General features: G+C 53.5%; 6 protein-coding genes across 6 annotated transcripts; 4 read left to right on the forward strand and 2 right to left on the reverse strand.

Annotated features, from left to right (window-relative positions):
• Window positions 1–1,156: 1,156 nt before the first annotated feature.
• Window positions 1,157–3,811, forward strand: AB675_3433 (Aminopeptidase 2; the record flags this gene model as incomplete). Its single annotated transcript, XM_018143483.1, has 1 exon — window positions 1,157–3,811. The coding sequence occupies one exon, from the start codon at window positions 1,157–1,159 to the stop codon at window positions 3,809–3,811; it is 2,655 nt and encodes an 884-aa protein (XP_017999593.1).
• A 788-nt stretch (window positions 3,812–4,599) lies between these two features.
• Window positions 4,600–5,694, forward strand: AB675_3434 (uncharacterized protein; the record flags this gene model as incomplete). Its single annotated transcript, XM_018143484.1, has 1 exon — window positions 4,600–5,694. One exon carries the CDS (start codon window positions 4,600–4,602, stop codon window positions 5,692–5,694), a length of 1,095 nt encoding a protein of 364 aa, XP_017999591.1.
• A 263-nt stretch (window positions 5,695–5,957) lies between these two features.
• Window positions 5,958–6,796, reverse strand: AB675_3435 (uncharacterized protein; the record flags this gene model as incomplete). The annotated part of the gene is made up of 2 exons (XM_018143485.1): window positions 5,958–6,520; window positions 6,574–6,796. 2 exons carry the CDS (start codon window positions 6,794–6,796, stop codon window positions 5,958–5,960), a joined length of 786 nt encoding a protein of 261 aa, XP_017999724.1.
• Window positions 6,797–7,725: 929 nt separating this feature from the next.
• Window positions 7,726–9,304, reverse strand: AB675_3436 (uncharacterized protein; the record flags this gene model as incomplete). Its single annotated transcript, XM_018143486.1, has 3 exons — window positions 7,726–8,635; window positions 8,740–9,113; window positions 9,233–9,304. 3 exons carry the CDS (start codon window positions 9,302–9,304, stop codon window positions 7,726–7,728), a joined length of 1,356 nt encoding a protein of 451 aa, XP_017999676.1.
• Window positions 9,305–10,592: 1,288 nt separating this feature from the next.
• On the forward strand, window positions 10,593–11,955 carry AB675_3437 (uncharacterized protein; the record flags this gene model as incomplete). Its single annotated transcript, XM_018143487.1, has 2 exons — window positions 10,593–10,688; window positions 10,738–11,955. The coding sequence occupies 2 exons, from the start codon at window positions 10,593–10,595 to the stop codon at window positions 11,953–11,955; spliced, it is 1,314 nt and encodes a 437-aa protein (XP_017999761.1).
• An 803-nt stretch (window positions 11,956–12,758) lies between these two features.
• AB675_3438 (uncharacterized protein) lies at window positions 12,759–13,220 on the forward strand (the record flags this gene model as incomplete). Its single annotated transcript, XM_018143488.1, has 1 exon — window positions 12,759–13,220. The coding sequence occupies one exon, from the start codon at window positions 12,759–12,761 to the stop codon at window positions 13,218–13,220; it is 462 nt and encodes a 153-aa protein (XP_017999757.1).
• Window positions 13,221–13,239: the final 19 nt, after the last annotated feature.

The following is a 13,239-nucleotide window of genomic DNA, read 5'->3' on the forward strand; positions in this document are numbered from 1 at the left end:
GATAAGCAAGCATGATGTGCTTGACCAGCAATTTCAGCACTCGAAAACGTGAGCGACTTTCGATTTTTAATCTTTTTAAATCGATCAACCAACCATGGGGCGGAGCTTATGCGATGATGGCGGATCACATTTTCACGGCGTTGGCGGAAGTGCTTGCTTGTATACGAGCAGCCCTGATACGTGTTTCTGGGATGCTTGATCGCATATCCGGGCAGGACATGCCTGCAAGAAGATGCCACGAAAGATACCCATAGCGAGAATGCTTTCACAGACAAGGCGTCATTTTGAAGGCAGAGAGAGGGTCATGGTCTGGCGGTCTCTGCACCGATGCAGGGCTGAATGTCTGTGGATACTCATAACGAAGCGTCAGTGATCAGGAGCGAGAAGCAGAGGGACTGGTACTCGCTGGTCGTGTTACCTTCGGATCGGCTTTAGGTCTAGCTAGCTGGATAAATGTACCAAAACCTCTTATGAAGTGACATCCACTGAACGGAATGTAATTCTCAAACTGGTTGGCGAAAGTGCCGTTCTTGCAAGCGAAGACAGAGGCCATTGGCCCGTCCAGCACCGTGTGAGACAGATATTGGAAGAAGCTGGCTCATGATTTGTGCTTGCGATCGTTCTTCAGACCTACCATGTGGGCGAAGCGCGAATTCGTCCGACAGTGACGGCTGCCGCATTCATCAAGCGCGTGACTACGTTGTCATACAGTCCACATACCGCAAGCGGCATTTCCAATTATAAGAGATGAGCGTTCTGGGAGATGTCCAAGGATGGAGCACATTGACGTGAAAACGAGAGCAAAGGTATAGACTCGGTTAAACCTTCCCATCTCGAATGTAAGCAGATTTCCCGCTCTGGTAACTCAGTCGACGCAACACTCGCAGCCTGCATACATCAATCCTCCAGCATCATCATTCCCTTGCAGCATACGTCTATGAGACCACTTCCTTTGAGTCTGCGAGTCACCAAAGGGTCGAGCATCGTTCCTCGGCTGTCCCGCTGGCACTGTCGCTCTTTTACCGCAGGATCTTTCATTTCTCATCAACAGCAGCGCAAGGCCGTTTACTCCAGCCCACACCTTCGACGATCCCCACCAACTGCTCTGTCAACTACCTCCACGATAAGGCCTGCAGGACTGTTGACAGCTCTCAACATGTGTCGCTATGCGTCTGGTAATCCCGGCAGCGTGGCCAACAGCCAAGGCCGTATTGTTCTTCCCACGAACCTGAAGCCCATACACTATGATGTGACACTCGAGCCTGATTTCGACAAGTTCACCTTTGAAGGCAGTGTTATCATCGACCTCGATGTTGTGAAAGACAGCAAGACCATCTCGCTCAATACCGTCGACATCAAGATTCACTCTACGTCAGTACATGCAGATGGTGTTCTCGTCAACGACACCCCCACGTTGTCCTACGACAAGGACACACAGACAACAGTCATTGATCTGGGCAAGGAGCTGAAGGAGGGTCAGAAAGTGCAACTGAAACACACCTACACTGGAGAGCTCAATGATAACATGGCCGGCTTCTACCGCTCCAAGAGGAAGGATGGCAAGTATCTGGCAGTCACACAATTCGAGGCTACGGATGCCAGACGGGCACTGCCTTGCTTCGACGAGCCTGCACTGAAGGCTGAGTTCACTGTTACGCTTGTCGCCGACGAGGGGATGACCTGTCTTTCGAACATGGACGAGGCTTCAACCACCACTGTAGACTCAAAGATCACTGGTGCGAAGAGGAAGGCTGTCAAGTTCAATCGATCGCCGAAGATGTCAACGTATTTACTGGCATTCATCGTGGGCGAGCTCAAATCTATTTCGACTGACAAGTTCCGTCTGCCAATCAAGGTCTGGATGACACCAGATCAAAAGGAAGAAGACGGTACTTTCTCACTCGAGGTCGCCGCCAAGACCCTGGCATTCTACGAGAAGGCATTCGAAGCACCATATCCATTGCCAAAGATGGACATGGTTGCCATCCCCGACTTCGCTGCGGGCGCCATGGAGAATTGGGGTCTCATCACATATCGGGTTGTAGATCTTCTCTTTGACCAGAAGACTTCCGGCGCTAGTACCCGGGAGAGGGTGGCTGAAGTCGTTCAGCATGAGCTAGCACATCAGTGGTTCGGTAACTTGGTCACCATGGACTTTTGGGATGGTCTGTGGCTCAACGAAGGCTTCGCCACCTGGATGTCATGGTACTCATGCAACGAGTTCTACCCAGAATGGAAGGTGTGGGAGACGTTCGTCATCGACACACTGCAGGGCGCGCTCGGCCTCGATGGTCTGCGAAGCTCGCATCCAGTCGAAGTGCCTGTCCATCGCGCTGAGGACATCAACCAGATCTTCGACAGTATTTCGTACAGCAAAGGTTCTGCTATTCTTCGAATGATCTCTAAGTACATAGGGGAAGAGACCTTCATCGACGGCGTTCGACGTTATATCAAAAAGCATGCTTGGGGAAACACGCAGACCGGCGACCTGTGGGCTGCTCTGAGTGAAGCCAGCGGCAAAGATATCCCCAAAGTAATGGACATCTGGACCAAGAAGATTGGCTATCCTGTCATCACCGTATGGGAGAATGCTTCAGAAGGCACAATAACAGTCAAGCAGAATCGATTCCTGCGTACAGGAGACGTCAAGCCAGAAGAAGACGAGGTTCTCTATCCTGTCATTTTGGGTCTGAGGACCAAAGACGGCGTGGATGAAGAGTTGATTCTCACAGAACGCGAGCAGACCTTCAAGGTCAAGGGCGGACTCGACTTCTACAAGCTAAATGCTGATCATTCTGCTCTGTTCCGCACGAACTATTCACCAGAGCGACTGACGAAGCTCGGCGAGGCCGCTCAAGCGGGCAAATTGACCACAGAAGACCGAGCTGGCATGATCGCCGATGCCGGCGTGTTAGCTGCTTCTGGCTATGGGAAGACATCGGGCATATTGGCCCTATTGGAGTCCTTCAGCACCGAAAAGCAGTTCCTTGTGTGGAACGAGATCATGACTAGGATTAATGCACTCAGGAACACGTGGATGTTCGAAGATGAGGCCGTCAAGGATTCACTGAAAGCATTCCAGCTGTCCTTGTGCTCAGCAAAGGCTCATGAGCTCGGTTGGGAGTTCTCCGAGAACGAAGACCACATTTTGAGTCAGTTCAAGGCTCTGATGTTCGGCTCTGCAGGCCTGTCAGGCGACAAGAAGATTGCGGCTGCTGCTCGGGAGATGTTTGACAAGTACAAGAAGGGCGACTACGAAGCCGTTCATCCCAATTTGCGTGGCAGTATATTTGCCATGTGTATCAGAGATGGTGATGAAAGCGACTGGCAAGCCCTATTGGACCGCTTCCACAATGCTCCGACGGCGGATGAACGCAACACTTGTCTTCGTGCATTAGGTAGAACCAAGGACGAGCAGCTGATCCAGAAGACGCTGGGCCTTGCTCTCGGCGGCCAAGTAAAGATGCAGGATATCTACATGCCAATAGGTGGGTTGTCCTCGACCTCGAAGGGTGTCGAAGATCGGTTTGACTGGATGGTCAAGAATTGGGATGAAATTGTCAAGAAGTTGCCGCCGTCGATGAACATGCTTAGCTCAGTTGTTGCTATCTGCGTCAGTGGCTTCACGAATGAATCGCAGAAGGCGAAAGTGGTGGACTTCTTCAAGGACAAGGACAAGAAGGGCTATGACCGCAGTCTGGAGCAGAGTCTCGACTCCATTCAAGCTAAGAGCAATTGGCTGAATCGGGATCGAGAGGATGTTGAAGCCTGGCTGAAGCAAAAGGGCTACCTTGAGGGCAGCAAGCTGTAAGGCAGACAGCATTGTGTACTGGCGAAAGACATATCTGCTCGACCATCCCTACCTGTGGTTCATGTATCAGTAGAAGCTCAGAGGCTACCAACAGCGATCCCAAGATCGTTAGATAGATTGTCTCACGATATGATTGTTCAAGTGCCAATACTTCGCATAACATCTACAACAGTATTTGGTAGTAATACTGTTGTCAGCACCAAAGTCATCTAGATTCTAGAAGGATTAGGGCCTTCGTATTCCTCGCGGGCAACTTCCAGGGATCAGGCACCGAACGCGCCGTTGAAGCGGTCCGCCGACTTTGGACCGCCTTGACAAAGGCCTGAGGCCAGAGATTCTACAGCGTTCCGTCTGATATTGCAATTACCGCCGAGACCACTGCAATGCCCAGAAAGGCTTCTGATCCAGAGCCTGATCAATTGGGCAAGCTATGCGGTTGCAGGGGATAAGCGGGCTCGCTTACAGGCTTGCCTCCCCTGTTGCAGACGCAGGTTGCACTTTCGATGTTTCCTAAACGAAACTTTTGGTGGCGGCAGCAGCGTTCGGCACTGCGGAAACCTGGAAGCCACAAGCGCTGCACCGAACCTTCTTCCCCTGGTCGCCCGTATGCAGGCTGTCGTTGGATTATTTTATGCTTCCAACCACGGGCTCGGATCTCGTGGGTTGTTCCAGATATAGATCTTATAACGGCTGTCCCACGGAGCACTGTGTCTTTCTGCAGCTTTGCGCCTTCTCCTTGCATAGCATTGTCTCTCGCCCTGTACCGTACGCAGCACTGAGCCGCCATCATGGCCTCTGAAATGATGGCTCCTCCGACGCCCATCACTCCCATAAGCCCCGATACGCTGACAGGTGTTACGGCTCTTGCTCGCTTCGAATTCGAGGCCGGTCGTGGTAATGAGGGAACCAAGATCCCGATGGTTGAGTGGCAGGCAGAACAAGATGTCTATCAGAGAGGCTCATGGCATGTCAGTTGGGCTGGGAATCGATACATCTCCGCAGAAGACCGTCCATCAGACAAGATCCAAAGAAGTTACTTCCTCTTACCCCCCGGAAGTGTCGTTCCACCGCACATCAAACTGTCCTTCCAGCCGCCTGAAACCGAGAGAGACCACGCCTCGGAGCCTCTTATAAAGACTGTCAAGCCACTGCCCGCCATCTTCACGCCGGAATTGGGTGCAACAGCCAAAGCCAGCGGCAAGAAAGGCGTTCTACATACGATATGGGCGAAGAAGCGGCTACAATCGTTGGAGAAAGAAATACGACACGAACAAGAACACAATCTTGAAGGAATTGCATTGGAGATGGCAAATGCGGAAAAAACCTGGATACAAGACAATTTCGGGTTACAGACAAAACCCTCCGCACTGGAGATCACATCGTCAACCTCGTCAGATCAGCTTGCTGCTCCTACGAGTCCGGCACTGAATCCACCACGATCACCCAACAGTCGCAGACTGAGCGAGAAGCTCAAAGGACTCAGCCTCGGCACGAGCGAGAAAGACCTGGCTCGTGCTAATACTCCCACGAGTGATCTGCATCCATTATCACCGGAAGTCAGCGACGTTGCGTACTCCTCGTTCAGCACCTTCCGAGGCGGTCCAGCGTCACCTCAGTCAGCTTCAATGGCCACTGCCCCTAAGCGTGTGGTGGCACATGCACCGCCCGCATCAATATTACGGCAGCAGTCGGGTATGGAGCAGACCTCGTCAATGGACTTTCTGACAAGCATGCCGACGTCCACAGACTCAGTCACCACGTCTGATGACCCGGACGATCTTTTCGCGGTCGCATTGTCACCTCGATCACCTGACCTAGCCAAGTCTCCTTTCTCGTTCTCTAGCGCAGAAGTCAGCAAGTCAAACGCGCAGAGCAAGAGCTGAACAGGAAGCACGTTCACCGTAAATCATCTCGATCACGTTTACATGACCTGTTAAGAGCAAAGAACAGCGTATCTCATTCGAATGTGCGCCCAAGGACGTCATATATGTCACCATTCCAACAATCCTCGATCTCCTGTCCTCTGGTTGACGCAACCATCAGCTCCTCGCCTCAGATTCCTGTCCTTCCATGTACGCCTCCAAGTAAATGCAGCAGGAATTTTGTGCAGCAGAAAGTTGAATTTGCCTTTTGGTTATCACATGGCTTACAGAGCCAGCGCGGCGGCGAACACAGCCACGAGCGCCAGGGCAGAGCCGCCGAGTTTGGAGGCAGCACCCTCATATGTCGCAACGGGTGCTACAGGCTTGGCTCCGGTTGGTGCGGCACCAGTCCACGATGCAGAGGTAGCCGCGGCAGGAGCGACTGGCGACTTAGGAGCAGGAGCAGTCCAGGCAGGAGGAGTATTGGTTGCTGGTGCGACAGGAACTGAGCTCTCGGTGCAACTCGTCTCCTCCGGTGGTGCAGTGGCAGTGACTGAGCAGGAGAGCTCGGCATCGTACCAGATGGTCTTGCTCGGGGTTGGGGGAACGGTGACCTTGGTTTTCTGGCACGAGCATTCCTCGTCTTGCCATACGACTGTGATAGATGGCTTTTCGGGATGGCCAGACCAGTTACCTGGAACTGGTGCCACAGGAGCCGGGCAGAGGACCTTGAATTTGGGCGATTCGAGCTCTTCGCAGTTCTCCTGCTTCAGCCAAATGGAGTACTCGACGCCGCAGTTGGGGATATCGATAGTCCAGTCGAGCTCGCCCGGCGCCTCTTCGGTCTCTGAAGAGCAAGGTCAGCAATTGAAAAGAGTGGCATGGCTCGATTCGACCTACCACAGAGAATCTCAGAGTAGCCGCCCTCGCCCTTGATAGAGACAGCGACGTCCTGGCCATTTCCCTTCGACCATTTGATTGGGTACACATCCCCCTGGTTCTTGTCCTCCCAGTCCCCATCGACAAATTGGAGAACGCTCGGATCAGCTCGAGTTTCGATGATGCCAGCCAGGGCGCGGGTAGAGAGCGCCGCAATGGCGGTAGAAAGGATGAGGCTATGCATTTTTGTTTGTTGGGGATTACGAAGTAAAAAGAGTGACTTCGGGTCAGGTAGCTACGCGTTAGCTGGAAAACGAAGGGACGTCTGAAAGAGTGACTGAAGTGAGTGTATCGACCTGGAGAAGAAAGCAGAAGCCAAGACCGGAAGCAAGAACATTATATCGGATAGGCGCGTCGAGCCTGGGTTGCCGTGTGGATGAGCACGGGTTTGTTGTGATACTCCTCGAGGCGAGGCTGCATTCCTGGGACATGGTGTGGAGACCAGATTCGTTGGAATGCTTGCTTACTACTGGCCTTCTCGAACCCAACGCTTCTCCTCGGTGGGCGATTTGAGGTCACGAGATTAAGCAGAATGCGGCTGCTTATTTACTTCGAAACGTGTCAAGTTGATCCGATCGACTGCGCACAGGTCGTTGAGGATTGGACTGCCTCGCGCAGGCGATCCGCTTCGCTGTGAAGCTTGTCTGAGCTCACGCTTCGGAGCGTCGGCATCGATCTCATACTTTCCTCCGCCGTTAGGATCGCGTTCGATGGAAAGTTTCGAACAATGCTCGCTCTCGACGTGAGCAATCGAATTTCATTTGGCAACTTGGCAGGTATTGCCTTGCCCACGGTTAGTATGACCGAGAATTCGAAGTCTTGGCAATTATGCTCCTTTATTTCAAACTTGGGAGCACGCGACAATTGCTATGATCGATGATCGTTCACCATTTGTCGAAGGCTCTCATTTCTCTGCGATGTTCTCGGAATGCGAGAGTACTCCTGGGCGTTCAAATTTTCTTGATTGTGCTCGACTTTTCTTTGCCAACCAGCTATTCGACGTGCAACCTCGTTGTCAGATCAACGATGCATGGAGATTGTGCACACCCTTCATTGCAACTTTCGCTACACCAACGACTGCACAATGGACCGCAACAAGTGACCTCGGTCCCTTCAGGCCTCCATCTCTGTATCCTTCTCTCCTGGCGCGTCCTCTTCTTCTGCCGCAGGGGCCTCTACCTCTTCGTTACAGGTCATCAGCACTTGCGGCTCCTGAATGTCGACCACCTCTTGGACTGTTTGCTCGTGGAAATGCGATCGGTCTCCCGTGTGGCTGTCGTCCTTCGGCGTCGATTGCTCCTCCGCCTCACACGAGTCGTTACTCACCTCTCCTGCTAGCGCTGCTGTCATTCGTGCTGGCAGCTCGTCCTGCTGCTCATCTTGCTCTGGCTGAGTCGCATTGCTGTCTTGGACCATCTCTCCCTCTCCGCCTCCTGCTGTTGCTGCTTCCAGGCTTTGCTTCTTTGCTTCCGCTTCCACCTCGTCTTTCGCCGCCCACCAACCCTCCATCATCCGAACCATCACATCCTGGTATACGGCCAGCCTCGTCCCGGCAGGATTCCTCACGGCATCTTCGCCCACCTCTTCTTGACATCCAGCACGTCGTCCGCCGCCAGCGCAATGCCCATCGACTAACGCTCCCACGCGCAACGCCTCTTCTAGCTCGTCGCAGTACATGAGCTCGCCGGTGCGTCGGAGGTCGTCGACTTCTCGCCGGAAGGGTTTGGGGACGTCGCCGAGCTTCTGTGGGAGGAGGCAGGCAAGGTGGGCGTTTAGGGGTGGGTGTGTGGGGTGGATGCCGGCTGCGCGCAGGATGTGTAGTGCTGGAGTCTTCATGAGCAGGTATTGTGCTATGGGGTGATCAGTTGTGGCGACTGTCGATTGAGTGAGCTTGGCGCGTTTGGTTGGTGGTGGTTGTGGGTCGTCCTGGGTGGGCGTCTCGATGGCGCGGACGCCAGAGGACGATCGGGTGCGCTTGACCTGGGACGTGTGGTGGGTCTCACCTTGACGAATGGATTCGATTCTGTCACGGACAAGTCGGAGTCTTGCAATGTCGTCCTGAAGTATACCTCTGCGCTCTCGGTCTCGCTTGGTCAGGCGATTGCGATGACTGTTCGACGACAGGACCCAAGATGGCCGTAACAGAATGTCAGAGCATTGGCAAGTCTCTCCGCGATGAACTCGCAGATGGATTGATCTCCTTCGATGATCTCTGCGTGTAGAGCTTTGGTCTTGTCGTTGGTGTCGAGATCTGGCTTGGAGATGGTTTCTGCGAGAGCTGCGAAAGCTTTGAGAAGCTCATCAAGCGCTTCTGCCGCTGGCTCGAGATCCTCCTGGAGTTTATGATGGAAGTGGCGCACTTCAGGGTTCTTGGAGTTGGACAAGGCTTGTAGGACCAGTGGTAGGATCTCTGTGACTTTGCACTGTGGTCTTTGGAGGACGTGCTGGAGGACTTGCTCCTGGTTGGCTGGCGCCGTTTCGGTGTCTTCTGCATGGTGAGACTTGTGATTGCAATGGAGATCAGCTTCCGTCCATGTGGTCGAGCTCAAGCATACCTTATATGGCGGTCTTGTCAAGCATCGCCATTGTCGATGGCGTGTTTGTGTCCTGGCAAGCAGACAATGTAGAAGCGGATGGTGATCGACAGAAAGAACGGGCTTGCTTGAGACAATGACTTGTTGCTGTTCTGCATCGTGTAAGCAGTGCGATGGACACCTACTGGAGTGCGTGAGAAGGATGTGGCTGGCTTTGCGAGTCCAGCACTTCGAGGTCTGCGTCCTCGTGCTCGTGAAGGCAGTGTTCAACCAGGACTCGAACACATGTGGTCCGTTCCCGAGCTGTCTTCCCCAGGCCGTGCTCGTCATGCAATGGGCCGTACGAACATGATCGTTTTATTCCCACATTCACTTTTCTAACATCCTATGGTTTACTACACTAGTTTTTGTGACACAGAACCTATTACGAACAAGTCATTTGGACAGCATAGTGTAAATGGCAAAGCATAGTCAGGCATTTCTCAGCCCTGTGCTCGCTAACGGTAAGTGGTGATCAATTGCCAGCTGCTGTCGGCCATCACCAGTGGGATTGCCTTGAAGGTTCCAGTTCGACTCTGGGTGCCGGCGTTCCAACTCCTTTTAGTCTTTTGACGATCCAGTCCATCGGGTAAGAGATGACCATGGCGATGTATGCAAAGAGTGTGCGAGCTTCCTTGCCTTTCATTCACCGTTCAACTCACTAGTAGCGGTCGGGATCCCGTGCAGCATCTGTTTTTGCGTGCGTAATCCTTCGATAGGCCCTCTGAGATATCTGTGAGTGGCTAGCTTTGATGCTGACAAGCTATGCGAGCCAGATGGAGCAATCCTAGCAGTGTCAACCTGCATCAGTCTCAGCAGCGGTGTCCGTACAACGCGAGAGAATCGCGAACGCGTTCCGGCGCGTCAGGCTCACCGCGAAGTTATCGCGAGGTCACATGGGCACCATGACTTTTCCCACACAGGGTGAACACCGTCCAACAGTGCCTTAACCTTTATTTCGAACACAAGGCGAAGCTCACCAGACTCACATCGGAAAATTGCGAGCATGACTGGAAGCCCGCACAGGCTGAGAAACTTCGCCTGCGATGTAGAAAGGCAGCTGGACAATCTATTCTAGGGCTGCCTGAGAGGTACAGCCTCGGCTACCTGCTAGCTGCGGCTATGCCTATACTGGAGGAACCAGGGCCTAGAAGATCCATGGATGACGCATGCGGTGAACCCTGAACAAGCGAGTGATCGTCCTGTCCAGTCATTCCGCGGCGTCGCCGCAGCATGGTAGGCAAGCCGACGTTCTTTTGGTCACGTCGGGGCGGAGTCCTCGACATCCTCGAACTCAGCACAGAGCCATGATGGTGCTCTGACAGCATGAAGTAGAGGGGGCACCCGCTCTCTACGTCTGGTACCACGCTCTCAAGGCCAGTCTGCGACCGCGGTCAGCCCTCCAAGATGGGAAAGAAGACACTATTCTGCAACATCACTCCGCTGCCGTCGACGGTGTCACGGGAGGTAGCGATAGCTATGCTTCACAACCATGATGAGATGGTACACGGTGCTGCAAAGTTGCTTTATTCACAAGTTAACAATCGTCTAGATCGAGCTGAACCCCATGGTCATTGAGCATCGACCCATCAAGACCCCTCGCGATGCGCCCGCAGACGAGTTCCTCGATTGCGCCTGGCAAGAACTCACAGACAAGGTCCACTACCTACCTGGAGGACTGGTGAAGGGGAAGGTCTCATACAAGGCATGCTTCCACGATCTACCGAATGGTCTGCAGACACATATCTATGCGCCTACTGGCTTGGACATTCGAGAAAAGTGGTCGATACAGGGTAGTCTGCCAGGCGAGCCACCAGAACGGCGAGAGCTCGGGTCCACGGCACCTGCAGTTGGACTGTACCTCAAGGAGGAGTGCGAGATGCGGTGCAACAGATTTCTGAACAGTTTCGTTAGGAAGAATCTGGACGAGGCGCACCGGATTCTGGTCGAGCGCATTATGAAGAAAGCTGAAATGATAGAGGCTCGCCGTGGGACTGGGTCAGGACATAGCAATTTGCTGTCACCCACAGCAGAGTATTTCAGCAGAAATCCACCGGAGCAAGCCTATGGGAATGGCTTTCAGGTCGGCAGTCACATGTCACACTCCAAAATTCTACAGTCCCCAACAATCCAGACACCGCAGACGACATCGCCGCAGACGAGGGCTCCTCACAATGTGAAACCGGATGGCATATCTCCTCAGATGTCGACACCGCAGGCAATAACAGCACAACAATACCACTATCCGCAGCCTCGAAGTGGGAACGCTCCACCAAATCTGGCTGACCATCCAGCCTTCCGCAACGATAGGCCATTGACGCATAATCTCACGCCAACCATTCACAACCGAAGCTGGTCTACAGCCAACACGACCGAAACGTCTGCTTCAAACTATACATCTCACACTCAAGCGTCCTCAAACACAGCCGCCTCGAATCACAATCCTGGTCGCCCACAGCACTATCAGCATGCCTCTATGTCAGCGATGCCTCCAGCTCCGCCGAGCAAGCAGTTCATAGCCGAGCTACCTGGATCAATACCACAACAGAAGCCTCAACCGTCACCTCAATTTAGGCGGCACAGTCTTCTCTCCGACTTGAGCGACGATATCGCACCTGGAGGCACAGACAGGGCAAGTGTCGTGTCTGCGTTGGACCTGGGCTCAAATGTCGTCATTAGTCCAGTGTCACACATGCAGAACGGCGACCAGTATCAGCAGCTACCACAGACGAGGTATCAGTATAATCCTATGGACTTCCAGCGCCGGTGAAGTTGCACATGAGATTGGCGGGTCAAGGCAACTTACCCGACTGACCACAGTAATGGAAGACCGGCCCTTTCTCGACGAGATCGAGGGGTGTTTTCCAAATTTAGCAGGTACCATGGTACACAGCTGTCAACGCGATCTATGTGTGCTGCAATCTGCGAGCGACGGCAGTCGCAGGCATGCAGCCAGGACTCTCTCCGGTATGGGGCCAGGTGCGACGGTAGTCATGCGGAGATTGCGATGCAGGAGCGGCCGTTCGGACTTTCTGTTCGGATGTAGATTGGTCACGAGAGTGGGAAAGAGCGTGGTTAGCCAGGGGCTACTATGCTTCGAAGTCGTGCATGTAGCGCACGCGGAGCAGCAATCTACTGATTGGGGTGAATGCTGGCTATCGTACGGAGGTTAGAGATGAGGCTGAAAACGTACTTCATGTGGCAGAAGGGACAGCGGTCTCCTTGTGGTCCGGACCGAGTCTCTGAATATATTCGTGTCGTTAAACTGACATGATTAGGCTGAGCACCATGCGAGATCACCGAAGGAGAGATCCTACAACGTCCGAGGAGATTACGGCCGGCGCTATTGCGGATGTGAGCAAATGTAATGTCTGTGCACACAGAAGTGAACGCCGCGCTCGATATGTACCGAGCAGGGAGGCTTCAGCCCCGGTACACGGGCGCCGGTCTTGGCGTCAGGTAGATCTATAAGAACAGTCCTGTTATGACCAACTCATGTTGTCCCATAGAAGCAAAGCCTCCGACGCCATCCAGCACCCTACAGCGACATTCAGTAGCCCCTCTTCCACCATCATGCACCACCTCGCTAGCCTCGCGGTCCTGATTCTTTCACCCTTCATCACCCATGCCCAAACCTGGACCGGCTCAGTCCAAGATCAATACCCAATTGCTGGCAATGTCATCCTTTTCGGCGTCAGCGGTACCCCTTACAACATCAGCGCTCCCAACATTTGGCGAGAACTCACACGTGTGGAGGAAAAGATCAGCTTCATGTACGTCGATCCGGTCGTGAAGGGCGAAGGCATATCCACAGAGTGTGACTTTTACGAGACCACGGGCAATGAGACGTACTACCATCTCACGCATTGGCATTCGCAAAAGGGCTGGACCGCGCCTGGACCCAGTGATCCGGACGCACCACTTGATCTGCAGGGGTATGGACATGGTGCGGTGGGTGCGTCGAGATTCCCGATTGTGTGGGCGGTAAGGTGCGAGGTCTGGAAGGTTGTGTACAGCGCTGGTGCCGCGACTTGAGCTTCGGTCACCAAGGAGT

The sequence above is a fragment of the Cyphellophora attinorum genome (genome assembly GCF_001299255.1).
Source record: "Cyphellophora attinorum strain CBS 131958 chromosome Unknown Contig14, whole genome shotgun sequence".
Lineage (NCBI taxonomy): Eukaryota > Fungi > Ascomycota > Eurotiomycetes > Chaetothyriales > Cyphellophoraceae > Cyphellophora > Cyphellophora attinorum.